The sequence below is a fragment of the Sphaerodactylus townsendi genome, linkage group LG01, assembly GCF_021028975.2.
Source record: "Sphaerodactylus townsendi isolate TG3544 linkage group LG01, MPM_Stown_v2.3, whole genome shotgun sequence".
Lineage (NCBI taxonomy): Eukaryota > Metazoa > Chordata > Lepidosauria > Squamata > Sphaerodactylidae > Sphaerodactylus > Sphaerodactylus townsendi.
This window is the reverse complement of record NC_059425.1, coordinates 176,129,590-176,145,028: the sequence shown is the minus strand read 5'-3', so window position 1 is coordinate 176,145,028 and position 15,439 is coordinate 176,129,590. Positions and strand designations below refer to the sequence as shown.

At 45.2% G+C, this 15,439-nt stretch overlaps 1 protein-coding gene across 1 annotated transcript in view; it reads left to right on the top strand.

The window, feature by feature from the left end:
* Positions 1-15,439, top strand: part of TRPM8 (transient receptor potential cation channel subfamily M member 8) — a 47,842-nt gene that overhangs the window by 20,901 nt on the left and 11,502 nt on the right. The window contains 5 exon segments of the mRNA XM_048506225.1: positions 769-914; positions 3,383-3,495; positions 6,623-6,839; positions 11,487-11,578; positions 14,369-14,510. Of these exon segments, the coding sequence (XP_048362182.1) occupies positions 769-914; positions 3,383-3,495; positions 6,623-6,839; positions 11,487-11,578; positions 14,369-14,510 (710 nt within the window).

Sequence of the window (15,439 nt, the reverse complement as noted above, 5' to 3'; positions counted from 1 at the left end):
AAAATGACCTGGACAGATTAAAGAGCTGGGCCAAAACTAACAAATTGAATTTCAACAGACATAAATGTAAGATACTATATTGTTGAAGGCTTTCACGGCCAGACTTAACTGGTTGTTGTGGGCTTTCGCCTGCATCTGTGGCTGGCATCTTCAGAAATGTATCACAGAGAGAAGTGTGTGACACACTGTGTCCAGCCACAGATGCAGGTGAAATGTTAGGAACAAGATCTACCAGACCATGGCCACGCAGCCTGGAAAGCCCACAACAACCAGTAAGATACTATATTTAGGCAGAAAAAAATGACATGCACAGATATATAGGATGGGGGACACCTGGCTTGACAACAGTGTATGTGAAAGGAATCTGAAGTTCTTAGTAGACCACAAACTGAACTGAACATGAATCAGCAGTGCGATGCGAAAGCCAATGCAATTCTGAGCTATATCAATAGGAGTGTGCTGTCTAGATTGAGGGACGTAATAATACCACCCTATTCTGCATTGGTGAGACCTTACCTGGTATACTGTGTCTAGTTCTGGGCAACACAGTTCAAGAAGGATATTGACAAGCTGGAACGGGTCCAGAGAAGGGTGACCAAAATGACTAAAGGTCTGTCACAAGGTGAGGACCCAAGACGTAGCCTGGTGTAAGTGAGCCAGCCCAACAGTTGTAACTGTTCTGAAAAGAATGAAAACAAATCTTCTTTCCTGCTAGAGTTAACAGAAGAAAGTTGGAGATTTACTCTGTATGGATCTTGTCATTTTAAGAACTGTTCACAGAATGCTACAGCAGTGACGAGGATCTGGCCGAACAACTGCTTGTCTACTCTTGTGAGGCATGGGGTGGCAGCAATTGTTTGGAACTTGCTGTGGAGGCAAAGGACCAGCAGTTCATTGCTCAGCCCGGAGTCCAGGTAAAACAGCAGAGGGAAAGCTGGGATGGGTGGATTGTATTCAGAGACACTTGATCAGAGGTGGGATCCGGCAGGTTCTCACAGGTTCCCGAGAGTAGGTGACTAATTATTTGTGTGTGCCGAGAGGGGGTTACTAATTGGTGATTTTGCCACGTGATTTTTGCCTTAGTTACGCCCCTCCTCTCAGCAGTAGCGCGCAGAACTTGAAGCAGTCTAGCAGGAGGTGCACCGGCGTGCGTGGCAGCCTGCGCCTGCGTGCATTTGTTTCCCGCTCAAGGACCGGCGCAGCAGCTGCGTCCTTGCCACAGCCCCGCCCAGGGATGCCTCGCCCCCAGAATGCCTGGCCACGCCCCCGTCGTGCCCCGCCCCGCCCCATTGGCGCTACACCACAGTTATAATCCCACCACCATGGGAACCTGTTACTAAAATTTTTGGATCCCACCACTGCCCTGGATCAATATTCCTTCTAACTGTGGAATCTCAACGGTAATGGAAAATGTTGTTTTAAGAGGTCAAATGAAGTTGTGCCATGGTATGTGATATACATGATGCTGACAGGAACATTCCAGTGAGCGAAGCCCAAATTAAACATATATACTCATAGCCTGATAGACCCCCTCAAGTGTGAAAAGTGGCACCTGGTGAGCATGATGAGCAGCAACAAAGTGGAGAGGGTGAAGGGACACAAGCTCTGGGTCGGGAGAGGAGGAGAAATTTGGTAATGGGAACTGATGGAAAACAGATTAAGGTCTCCCTGGAGCTGCTGCCTCTCAACCCCTGGCATCCCAAAGAGAAGTTGATTACCCACGGAAAGCAAGAAGCGTGCGTGGGGCAAGAGAAAGCACGTTGGGCGAAGAAACTTCCATCCAGGTTCGAAACAGAAGGTCTATTGCCACTGGCGTACTTGCCTAGGGACATAGGGTACCCCTTGTCCCCGGATGCATTGATTGAGGTCACGTGGGGGGGCGCCAAAACATCCTCCTACACAGCAAGTGATTGAGCAAGCCCTAGCAAGCAGGCACTGAAGCAGCTGACTGCTCCCAGTGCCTGTCGTAGCCCCGCCCACTCTGTACGGTGGCCTGGAGTGTCCAGCGGGGGGGGGGGAGAAATCCCACTGGGCTCCCAGGAACAGGACTGGGGAGTTCTGCCTCCCATCCCTCTAACCCAGCATGCCTTATTCGCCTTAAATTAAGTGTGGCATTACTCAGAAGCCTTCTCCCCGGCAGCCAGGCGCCGGCAGGCACAGGAGAAGGCAAGCTGAGCAGGGAGCCTACCTCACAGGGTTGGTTTGAGGACACAATTAGGAAAGTGGTGGGGAGAGAGCCATGTATGTTTTGCTGGGGGTAGGAGGTGATTTGTGAGAGATGCTGCTGACGTTTGTTTGGTAAACCTTCAGATGGGGGGGTGACTTGTGAGAGATTTACATTCTTAAAAGTTAATTCCCCTTGCACTGGTTTGGAGCTGTCTCTCAGGCTAGCAGCCTACCTCACAGGGTTGGTGTGAGGACACAATTAGGAAAGTAGTGGGGAGGGAGCCATATATGTTTTGTGGGGGGTGGGGGGTGTTTTGTGAGCTGGTGCAAAAAATCATTGTTTGGTCGTCGTGAAGGAGGGTGGCCACCTATGCCGGGGCGGGGCAGGGCGCCAAGCTCAGGTTTTGTCCCCGGGCTCCAGTTTGCCTAGATACGCCTCTGTTTCTTGCTTAGAAAATTGAGACCCTAACTCCTCCCAGGGTCTAACTAAGATAAAGTACTTGTTTGGCTGATGAGTAAATCTGAAGCTGAAGGCTCTTATTCTTTCTTGTTTCCTTTCAAGAAAGTCTGCTTGTCTTGCTTCTTCCTGGTTCTTCAGTCTTTTGTCTGTATTCTGCTTTCTGTTGACACCTCAACTTATGTTCTCTAGACTGTAAATATTTTAGTGTATGCACCATAGATGTGACAAATATTGCAGCCTTTCAACGCCCTAAGTACCTTGAACTGACTGGACTAAAACAGGGGGATTACTGGGTAATAACAGGAAGACTGCCTCTAGTGAGATTTCTTAAAGGGACAGGGTCTAACTAAAATTCCCTCCCTTAGAAGACCATACAAGGAACTAAGCCATTATAACTATAGGGATAACTGATGCTTATAAGGTAAGTCTAATCTGGAGGAACCGGGTTTGATTCCCCGCTCTGCCACTTGAGCTGTGGAGGCTTATCTGAGGTATTCAGATTAGCCTGTGCACGCTTATAACAAAAGCTTCTCTGGGGGCATAAGAGAACAACTTACATGAAATGCCCCATATGCTTTGCATCTTGGCAGAGCTAAAGTTGTTTGCCTAGCTTGAGTCTCAGCAAGGTATTCTGGACCTTCAGAAAGCTTCCTCTGAATCCCAACCATTATTCTATCTTTTGTAAGAGGGGGAATGTCTGGGTCACACCCACTGACCACAGTCCAACAATTGAATACTTTTTTGGCTTTCTTTCAGAATTTTCTTTCGAAACAGTGGTATGGAGAGATCTCCAGAGACACTAAAAACTGGAAGATCATTCTGTGCCTTTTCCTTTTCCCTTTAATAGGCTGCGGCTTCATTTCCTTCAGGTAAATTATTTTCAATTAGCTGCTTTTTTAAAAAAAATAAAAATTATGTTTGTACAGCTTTTACCATTTTTGTAAGAGTGTGTGTGTTTGCATGCCAGTCTGCTTCCCTCCAAGTCTGCTTCCATGTAGATTGTGCCAAGCTGTAAGAGGAAGTTGGAAGTTAGATTGTTCCAAGTTGAAAGAGGAAGGATCGCTCCCCACTCACCATTAGCCGCGGGGTTTTCTCTTGATCAGACGCGGGGAACCAGGACGTTCCCCACATCCCCTGTGTCCACTGCGCGGCTGCGCAGAAATTGCCGCTCTTCCTCCTCCCTGGCGCAAGGCCAAATCTGTTCTTCTAAAAAACAGCAACATTTTTCAAAACCTTCTCGCTTGGCCATGCTGGGTGGTGGGGAACCCGGAAGATGACGCGCGGTTGATTCGCTGGGGCGCAGAGCTTTCCGGCCAATCAGGGGAAAGAATCCTCCCATTTTGTTTGGGAGGAAGGCGTCACTGTCAGTGCGCCGGAATGAAGCCACAGCTGAAGACGTAGGAATCATCGCGACACCCTATATTACAATGCAGGCATTGAGACGTGTGCACAACGTGACGTGACGATATTGTTCCCTTTGTTCGCGGTTTACTGCTGCAAATTCACAGCGAATTTAGTTTGCGAATTCACACAGCAAGGTGCTGCAGAGCAGACCAGACGAGTAGTCGGTGGTGGCGGCAAGAACTGATTTTCACTTTCTTTTTCCTGCCTGCCCAATCATATCGCCGCGAGTAGGAGCGTGCGCGTCACGCATGTGCTAAGTTTCTTTTCTGCATTTCCGCCATTCCGCGACTTAATGCTGACGTCAGCATGTGCAGACGTCTCAAACAAATGCTTCCAAAGCTTCCAGCGCCTTTCTATTTATCATGGACTTCCTCGAAGCCTACTAAAAAACGCACTTCTACTCTGCGCCAATGAAAAATGGAGGCCCGCCCTCCCTCCATGACGCACACCTGTGCCAGCCAATGAAAACGCTTCATTGCCTCTATTTCCACGAAACTCCCGTTCTTGGCCGCCCACGTTAGCTCCTTAATGGCAAATGAGTGGGGAGCAAATAGTCTCCGTGGTCATAAGCCGCGGAGGCTTTTCGGCGCGGGGACGCTGCGGAGTTGCACACAAAGAGGTAAGTGGGGAGCGACCCGAAGAGGAAGAAGAACAAGAAGAGGAGTTTGGATTTATATACCCCCTTTCTCTCCTGTAGGAGACTCAAAGGGGTTTATAATCTCCTTGCCCTTCCCGCCTCACAACAAACACCCTGTGAGGTGGGTGTGGCTGAGAGAGCTCCGAAAAGCTGTGACTAGCCCAAGGTCACCCACCAGGCTTCATGGCGAGGAGTAGGGAATTGAACCCAGTTCTCCAGATTAGAGTCCATCACTCTTATCCACTACATCACTCTGGTCCTTAAACTTGTGAGAGGAGGTCTTATTTTAGAAGAAGAGTTTGGATTTATATCTCCCCATTCTCTCCTGTAAGGAGACTCAAAGAGGCTTACAATTTCCTTTCCCTTCTCCCCCCGCTCCCCACAACAAACACCCTGTGAGGTGAATGGGGCTGAGAGAGCTCCAAAGAACTGTGACTAGCCCAAAGTCCCCCAGCTGGCATGTGTTGGAGTGCACAAGTTAATCTGGTTCCCCAGATAAGCCTCCACAGCTCAAGCGGCAGAGCGGGGAATCAAAACCGATTCCTCCAGATTAGAATGCACCTGCTCTTAACCACTATGCCACTGCTGCTCTTGGTACATGTGATTGAAGTTGGTACATGCAATTGAAGCTATGTACATTTATGCCATAGAGTTGCAACTAGCTTATGACAGTCCTTGCAAGGGACTTTCAAGGGAAGTGAGAAACAAGGTGGCTTGCCATTGCCGTCCTCTCCAGAGCCTTCCTTGATGTTCTCCCATCCAGCTACCAGAGAGCCAGTGCGGTGTAGTGGTTAAGAGTAGGTGGATTCTAATCTGGAGAACCACGTTTGATTCCCCACTCCTCCAACTAAGTATCAGAGGCTTATCTGGTGAACCAGATGTGTTTGCGTACTCTACATTGCTGCTGGGTGACCTTGGCCTAGTCATAGTTCTTTGGAACTCCTAGTCTCTGGAGCAGCGGAAAACAAGTTTCCTCCCTCACCAAGGTGACATCAAATATCTAAACATGGCTATCTTGTCACCTCTTCACCTTCCCTTCACCAGACTAAACAAACCCAGCTCCCTAAGTCTCTCCTCATAGAGCATGGATTCCAGACCTTTTACCATTTTGGTTGCCCTCCTCTGGACCTGTTTCAGCTTGTCAATATCCTTCCTGAATTCTGGATAGTTTAGATTGCAGCTTTATCTGCTGTGAGAACCTGTTTTCTAAGGCTTGATGGTTTTAACAAAGGCATCAAATGCCAATGGTAGAGTTCGCCTACCCCAGGGGTGTCCAACTCTGGCACCCCAGATGTTCATAGACTACAATTTCATGGACTCTGGCACCCCAGATGTTCATGGACTATGATTTCCATCAGCCAAATTGGCCACGCTGGCGGGGGCTGATGGAAATCATAGTCCATGAACATCTGGGGTGCCAGAGTTGGACACCTCTGCCCTACCCTGTCTGTGCAATGCAATTCTTGGCACCTTCAGTGCTTCATTTAAGCACCAAGTAAAAGCTATTTTATTTATTCAGGACATGTGTATATTCTGCCTTTTTCCTCAGTCAGGATCCAAGTCTGGACTGAGTTCTAATATTGGATAGCCTTCTGACTATATTTTCTATAAAGGTTTGCTTCTGTTTTTTCATCTTCCAAGATTATTTTGACAATTTAATATTGCTGTTTTAAACACTGATGTAAATAGACAAGCAGAGCAGATTCTGAATCAAGAATTAATTCTGGCACCCTTGTAAGAAACAGTTTGGAAATATCGGGAATACCAATCTTTTTGGGCTCCGATATATCCAGATTTAAAGAAAAACTAACAAAAATGACATCCTTGGGTATCATGTTGAACAGATGATCTTTTGGGACAGTATAATTAAAAATATGTGTAAAACTGCCATTCTGGAGCATTTGTTTTAGGACCTATGAAATTGATCTAATTGCTTTGTTTTGCTGATGATCTAGGAAGAAGCCAGCAGAGACCAGCAAAAAGCTGTCCTTATACTACGCCTCATTCTTCGCGTCACCCTTTGTGGTCTTCTCTTGGAACGTCATCTTCTACATTGGCTTCCTCCTGCTGTTTGCCTACATCTTGCTCATGGATTTCCAGAAGGAGCCCACTATGCTAGAGTTCTTCCTCTACGTGCTGGTCTTCATCCAGCTCTGTGATGAAGTGAGACAAGTAGGAAGTGGCTTGGAAATTTAAAAAAAAACACGTTTATTTCCAGAGAGGTGGTTCCAGTACCAGGAAGAGGTGGAGGAGCCCCTGGATCCGACGTTTTCTCTCCTCCCATTTTGATTGCCGTTCATTTTTTTCCTAAAGTATTTGGAATGTTTGTGTGGATTTTCAAGGAAATATTGCATCTTCATTAGGGTGCTGTGGGCTTTCCGGGTTGTATGGCTGTGTTCCAGTAGCATTTTCTCCTGGCGTTTTGCCTGCCTCTGTGGCTGGCATCTACAGAGGATCTGATGGCAGTAAAGCAAATTGTTTTACTGCCATCAGATCCTCTGAAGTTGTCAGCCACAGAGGCAGGCAAAACGCCAGGAGAAAATGCTACTGGAACACGACCATACAACCCAGAAAACCCACCACACCCTAGTGATTCTGACTGTGAAAGCCTTCGACAATACATTGCATCTTCAGTTTGTTCAGTGAAATATGCCGTCACTTCCACGATGTTCCAGTTTCTGCGAGGTTTGCCACTGACTTCAAATTCCCAATTGAGAGCCAGTTGACCGCATACCTCAGGAAGAGATGGACAGATTAACTGGATAAAGAGCTATAACTTTATTAACGGAGCAAGATCTGCAGTTGGTAAAAGCATTAAGCAACAACATTAACCTCCAACCTGAGAATGTAAGAGAAACTGTCCTGAAGTTAGTCTGGCGCCCTGATTCACAGAGTGGCCAACCAGATGCCTCTGGAAGGCCATGGAGCAGGGCATGGAGACAAAAGTGATGGGTGTTGTTGCCCCTCAATACTAATAATAAATTGCCTCTGAATATGTAGGTACCACTTAATCATCATAATTAATAGTCATTAATAGAGCTATCCTCCATGAATTTTTCTCATCGTCTTTTTTTAAAAAGAACTAAACTCGTCGCAATCTCCACATCCTGTAGCAGAGAGTTCCACAAGCTGACTGCTCTTTGAGTAGAGAATAACTTAATTTTATCCATTTTGACCATAAACTTAATTGCGTATAAGAGGGAGAAAAAGTTCTCTCTGTTCGCTTTCGTCATTCAATGCATAATTTATAAACCTCTATCATCTCTTCCCTGCCCCCCTATACCCATCTCTAATTTAAAAACCACTGAAGTCCTTAACTATTTCTTGTCAAGAAAGTGTTCCAGCCCCTTGATCATGTATTCCCTGCAACCACACAGCAGCTGTGAGGAACTTCTTCTAGCTAAAATGAGAACCCAGACAGGCTCAGAACAGCCCTGTGGGAAGAGGAAGGTTTTCTCTGTCTCTCCCCAAGCAGTTTGCCCGTATGAAAACCTTGCCGGGGGGAAGTTATTTTGTCAATTTTGCTGCTCCAGAGGCACAGCTACGCCATGTGGAGCAGCAAAATCAGTGAAATAGTTGTTGGAAGGGAAGGACTTAACACTTCCCTGAGCCTCAGACTTCAGAGGAGGACTTGACGAGAGAGTCAGAGAGAGACAGAGGGGTCAAGACACTGGGCATCCTTTCTTTGCTGCTCTGACACGATCTCTTTGATGTGTAGATGGCTACTCTCAGGGAAACTTCCTTTCGGCTTCTTCTCTCCACTCCATGCATTCTTTTTCATCTTACAACTATGAGGGCAGGATGCCTCCCTCCATCATAGTTAGTTGGACTATATTAGAAAACTATACTTACTCTATCCTATCTTCTGTATTATTTATATTTCCACAAGGTCGGCTTGCCTCCTTATCATCCACTCTTTCATCGTCAAATAGAGCCGAGAAGCGGTTTACAGTAGGAACGTGGATGTTATAAATGTCAGCAATTTCAAGTTGTTTGGCTGTTGGGGGAGTATTTTCCTCTGCGTCTCTCTGGCACTTTCTACGCCCCATATTCAGCCATTTTTCCTTCTTATCTGCTGCAATAAGTATCTGGGAAGTTGTTTAGCTTTTGTCTGCAGGCTTTAACAGCTTTGAGTTATATTTAAAAAGATTTATAAAAGATTTATAAGAAGTTATAAAGAAAGTTTATAACTTGGCCTTGGATGGAGCTCATCACCAAGCAAGCTTTTCATTTCAAGCCGGAACCGGAAATCAGTTACACCTCCTCTATCCTATCCAGAAATGGAGTTCTTACAATGGATGAAGTATAATAATTTAAATAGGTAAAAGGTTCTGAGCAACTTTGTTCCCGGCACACACATTGGATGGGCTTTGCTGTGCACCTTGTGCATTCTGTGCATCAGGGTGTCAGACTAGATTCAGGACAGTATCTCTTACATTGAGCGTTTCCCCACTTACCTGCTGCTGCGCGCTACTCTCCCCAAGTAGCACGGGGTCCTCCGGCACTCCCCATTACAGGGGCGGTGACAAGCAGCCACCCTGATGCTGCCGCTGTCATGCCCCCTCAGCACGCAACATTCCTGGCGCCTTTTGAAACGGGGCCTTTTGATGACCCCGCAGAGTGCGGGGTTGTGGGGAAGCCCGGGCGCACATCAGAAATGACGCGCACTGGGAGTAGCGCGCAGCAACCACTCATCCAGGTAAGTGGGGAAACGACCATTCTCAGGTTAGAGGTTAATGTTGCTGCTTAATATTTTACCAGTGGCGTATCTGCCAGAGGAACATGGGGGGTCAACTGACCCTGGGCATCCCCACTAGATCACGTGGGGGGTGCCCAGTGGGCCCACGGCAGGCTCCCGGCCCAGCTGCTCCTGAAGGAGCAGCCAGGCTGGGAGCCTGCCGAGGGCTCATCGGGTGCCCCTTGGCCTGGCCCTGCCAGGCCGCTCCTTCAAGGTAGGTGGGCACAGGGGCGGTGGGAGGGGTGGGCGGGCACCTGGAGCTGGTGTTGCCTTGTGTGCCATTTTCCCCAGGTATGCCTCTGGCTTTTACCAATTACAGATCTTGCTCCATTAATGCAATGTGGAAATGTTAAGTTAAAAGTTCAGAGTCCACCAGGCTGAGGGACCCAGATTCTGAAGAAAACTCCTTGAGGGTGAGAGGGAGCCCCTTTCTCCCCTTGAGGAACTATTCCAAGTCCAGTTGTTGCTGTTGTTTAAAAAATTTCTCCACAGCTGCTGTGGAGAGCCCACTTCTCATGGAGCTCAGATTTTTCATTCTACAGTACATAATTAAATTCACATTGGCCTATTCCGCACAAGTCCCCAAATGCATTTGTACAACGTTTGCAAAACGTTTTTGTTCCTCCCCTTCTCCCCCTCCCCCATTTGTCCACATTCATCCCCTCGAAACCATTCCTGGCTGCTATTTTGTGTTTTTAAACATTTTCGTGGAATCGATGATTCAGTGCCATGTGCTGCCATTCCCCATAGTTCATATAATTGAAGCTTCAAAGGTTTAACCCCCCCCCCAACAATAAAAAAATTAATAAACAGAAATGGTGAACATAATCAGGTGAGAAAGAAAGGAGTGAGCTCAGTGACGCTCAGAAAATGGTACCGAGGAGAACGTTCGGGGATTTCAGAGAGAGGTGGAAAACTTAATAAGTGGATTGTGCAGCCTTGAAAACGTTTTGAAAAAGTTTCAGGCTAAAGAATCGTAGCAATCCCTGTGAAACTTCACTGCTTATTTCTCTCCTCTGCAAGACATATTTCTTTACTCCTGTTTGTAACTTCCTGTTTATCCATGAGAGCAGTACTAAATTTACTCATAATTTTTCAGTAGTTTGCCAGTACATTTCTTGATCATTACAGGTGTTAAATTAGCTTATTATGGTGTCCCTGATTATTACCAATTGTTGCTGTTGTGCATGGACCACAGGCATACCTTGTATAATTTTTTGAACAGAAATGTCAAATGCTATAAATTAGGAAATGGGGTATTGAGATGACAGTCATTTCTCCATCTGCCAATAAATGCTACTACTTTATTTTAAAATCTGTTATCTCATCATGGCCCACCCTGGCTAAGGAGCGGGAGAGGAAGGGAGCTGTCATCTGGTCATGGACCACCCACCCTGCAGGAAAGGGGAGAGGGGAAGGGAAAGGGGGTCATCATGTGGTCATGGCCCACCTGCCCTGGGAGGAACATAAATGTTAGTTATATTTACTGGGGAGGGGGGGGATACTACCACACATTTTAATGGATGGAAATTTAACAATAGTCATGGGCTACGGTAGATATTCCAGTGTTGCCAAACTTAAGGAACACAGTTGATCAAGTATACCTGCAGTGTCCTAAAATAAAGAATAAATGCAAATGGAAAGATGTTTTGACGTGGTAAACATATTCATCCATTTATTTCACTTTATGCATAAATCTTGAAGCTAGGAAATTTTAGATATGAGAACAAACTAGTATAAATTGCTTAGGTGTTTTAAAGTATCAAAAACCCATCTGAAAAGTAGGGTTTTGACACTAATAAGGGGAGCATAAATACAAATATGATTACGGTTTTCAATCCTATGTACATTTATTTGGGAATAAGTCCCATTCAACACAGTAGGATTTTCCTCTGAGAAAACATGTATAGGACAGGGCAGCATAGTATAGATTCTTCTTTTTTGGCTCCAAATTCTTGATTTCCCAACCAGTAGTTGTAATTATAAATTGTAAATAAAACTGGGTCTATTTGTTTGTTCAATAGGTGATGTGTTTATGAATTTCTACTATTATATGGTGACTTTCTCTTTTCTTTCATTAGTGGTACATGTATCGCAATAAGTACTTTTCAGACATGTGGAATGTTGTAGACTCACTTGCTATCTTTTACTTCACATCAGGCATTGTGTTCAGGTAAGTTTCATCACATCCACAGTGACTGCTGGAGCTCCCAACAATTTCACATAATTGATGTAAAAATAATATTGCATGTTGTAAAATAGCACTTCCTTGGTATGTTTTAGGGGCGACTAAGTTCTACTATTTGAATATGACAGAAAGTTTGATATTGATGAGGGAAAAATATTTTCAGAAGGCACTCAAACATTAGCTCTTTATTTTAAAAGTTCTCACTTCCTAAAATTGAATTATAATGGGAAGCATTAAAGGTGGGGTCCTTCTGCTACCAAATCAGATCCTAAGGATATTAAAAGAGCTAATGCTTCAGTGTCTTCTCAAAACAATTCCCCCTCAAAACAATAAGCTAAGATCCCATCTTTTATGCCCCCCACCCCACCCCTATAATTCAATTTTAGGGGGTGAGAACTTTAAAAGTAAGCATATTGTTGCAATACAATTAACCTTTTACAATGACTTCATACAATTCTAATACTAACCAGATGCACACAATGTTGTGTTTTAGACAAGGCAGTTTCTCAGGTTTGTGAGTTTAAGAAACAAACAGCCCCATCCCAAGGGGTCCCCGAATTCACTGTTGGGAGCAGCGCGGGGCCACGTTGGCAGATTTGCCCTCCCTGGGACACTTGGACTGGAAGAGGGGCAAATTTGCCCGTGTGTGGCCACCACCACCCTCTCTAGTGGTGGAACATGGCACAGGATCGCACACCAGTGTCTCTGCGCCCCTGGCATAGCGGGGCAGTCCATAGGCATGACTGGGAAGGAGCCGATGCTAGTTGGCTTCTTCTTGGCCATTGCCCTCACTGCGCCAGCAGCTGGGGCTTCAGACTCACACCACCTTCTTGGTGGCATAAGTCCATTAAGCCTAGTGGGGGCTTCCTAGTAGCATGGAGGTTTGCTGCGTTTTTAGCCTCCCCACGCAGTTGGAGAGCCCCTTCGGGAGTGTTGGGCTGGAACGGCTGTGGCACCTCATCCACAAACCCTGCCATTTGGATGGAGATGCCCACCTTATTAGAAAGAGAAATTGGATTTCTGGTTCAAGATAGCCTAGAGATAGACACTACAGCTCTGCAAGCAAAATTTAATGTGGTCTTTTAATCTGACTTTTAAGTGTGACGAGGGCTGTTTTCTTTTAATAAGAGATGAAAGAAAGAAAGAAAGAAAGAAAGAAAGAAAGAAAGAAAGACTGACTGACTGACTGACTGACTGACTGACTGACTGACTGACCTATAAGAGTTGCATCTGGGGACAATTCATGAGCAAATTTGAGAAAGTCTGAAATCCTAAGGATACTTTACTGAGAGTAAGACCCCTTGATGTACACAGGTCTTACTTCCAAGTAAATTGTTCCATAATAGGCAATTCCTACCCCATAGCCCTAGCCTTTCAGAGTAGTATTCAATCTTTGGGACTAAAGCGGATTCCACATGGGCGAAAAACATTGGTATGAAAACGGTGTAAAAGGGTTTAAAATGGTGTAAAGGGATTTACATCGTTTTCACACTGCTTTTGCACCGCTGTTTTTGGCCCATGTGGAATCCATTTTAGATAAAGAGATAACTTTTGTTCAGGTGTGAGAATGGCACTCTGTCAAGTCCTGAAATTGAGCCATATAGAGAAATTGCCCTATATGCTTAGGTGGAATATAAGGAGGACCTCTTTCAGAATTGCTATAATCAGTGCAAAGAAACAGAGACATATGTCTGAGAATATGCCGGGGGAAAGTTTAGAGTTAATGATCAAAAAATACCTATTTGAAGTCTTCTGTAGCTAGATAACTCTGTACATGTCAGTTTTGTTCCTATTTAGAATGAATGTCTTGCTTAAAAGTTTGTGAATTTAAAAAAAAGATGATACTGGAAATACAGCACACTTGAGCCCCTGTGCCTGGCCCTGGAGGCAAGCAGGCCAACAAAGATACTATGGGGCAGGGGAAATGACCCCATTGAGGCCAGTAATTGGGGAGGGCTACCTTGAAAATATTTATGTTAGTCACCCCTGTCCCCAAATATATCTTTATACAACAATGAACTGGATGCCACCCCATACCTTCATTTCTTTTATTTTCTTTCAAAATCTCCTCCCCAGTACAAATAATAATTTCTCCAGCTATCCTGGCCCCAAGGGATCTCGGTGAATTCCGCAGGGCCTGTAAGACAGAGTTGTTCCGCCGGGCCTTTGGAGAGTTCGGCTGTTGATGGTGCCCCCCTCCCCCTCTGCTATGGCTTTTAACATCTGGGCCTCCCATCACCTAATGGGACTTGTTGTCCCTCCCTCTTGGGGGAGAATTTAAAAATGGGGTGTCTGGATGCCAGCTCTATCTATTATACCAACTACATTTAGTTCTATTGGTTCTATCACTGTTTTTATAGGTTTTAGCTGTTTTAAGATTATGCTGTGATTGTACTTTGCTTGAATGTTGTGCACCGCCTGGAGCCCTTCGGGGATATGGCGGTATAAAAGTCTAAAGCATAAATAAATAAATAAATAAAAATAATTCTCCAGGGATGACAAAAGGCTGCAGGGCCCCCCACTGTGACCAATATAGCCTCACCTGGAGTTTAAAATGTTTGGGGTGTTCAAGATATTTATGTAAACACACTAAATGAACATCGCTGAATGATTGTGCAATTAACTGTTCTGGTGACTGATAAATATTACCTTACTTGCAAACAGTGAGTTAGTTTAGATTTGTAAATTTAGTACTGGAAACTGATTGAAGTTTCCTTCCAAGAATGTAATTTGAGTATTAATTTTCTCTAATACACCATCTGTTTCTTCCTGTAGGCTCCACTCTTCCAATGAAACATCCTGGTATGCTGGCAGAGTCATCTTTTGCTTGGATTACATTATTTTCACTCTGCGGCTCATTCATATTTTCACAGTGAGCAGGAATCTTGGACCCAAGATAATAATGCTTCAGAGGATGGTAAGACATGCATGCCTGTGTCATTGTGAACGTGATTCTCACTGGAGCTTGCCAGAAGCCTGTATTGATAGAGGCTTAACATATTCGGGGTGGGGGGTGGTTCTTATCCACAGGGAGCCACCCCAGGCCCTGGGTTGAGGGGGGTGGCCTGGACAAAAACTTCCTCATCAACTGCCTCTGCCAGGTAGCCAATAGCCTTGCCAGCAGGTGGCATTTGAGAAATAAGTCAGTGGCCGACTTACCCGTTTTGGTTCTTGCACAACCCAGAGTTGCTTATTTCAGGAGGGGCCTTGGAAGGCTATACGAGGTTAACTAAAATCCGGAAGGTTAACCAGCTCCACCTCACATTTTCAAAACTTTGAAGTGCTTGTAACTGAAAATTGTTTAAGTAAAATTCATTCCTGACATGATGTAATGTTGGATGGTGAAATTTTTCTCTCTTTCTCACAATACCAGAACCAGGGGCATTCATTGAAAATGCTGGGGGGAAGAATTAGGACTAATAAAAGGAAACACTTCTTCACGCAACGTGTGATTGGTGTTTGGAATATGCTGCCACAGGAGGTGGTGATGGCCACTAACCTGGATAGCTTTAAAAAAGGGCTTGGACAGATTTATGGAGAGGAGAAGTCAATCTATGGCTACCAATCTTGATCCTCCTTGAGTCTGAGATTGCAAATGCCTTAGCAGACCAGGTGCTCAGGAGCAGCAGCAGCAACGTACCATTGCTTTCTACATCCTGCACGCATTATTGCTCCCAAAGGCACCCTGGTGGAGCCCACTTTCTAGAGTAGCAGAGTGCTGGACTAGATGGACTCTGGTCTGATCCAGCAGGCTAGTTCTTATGTTCTTATGTATATATGAAGTGTATGAAAACACATGATTTATTGTGAACTTTCATTTATAAACTGATCTATTTGTCAAAATAT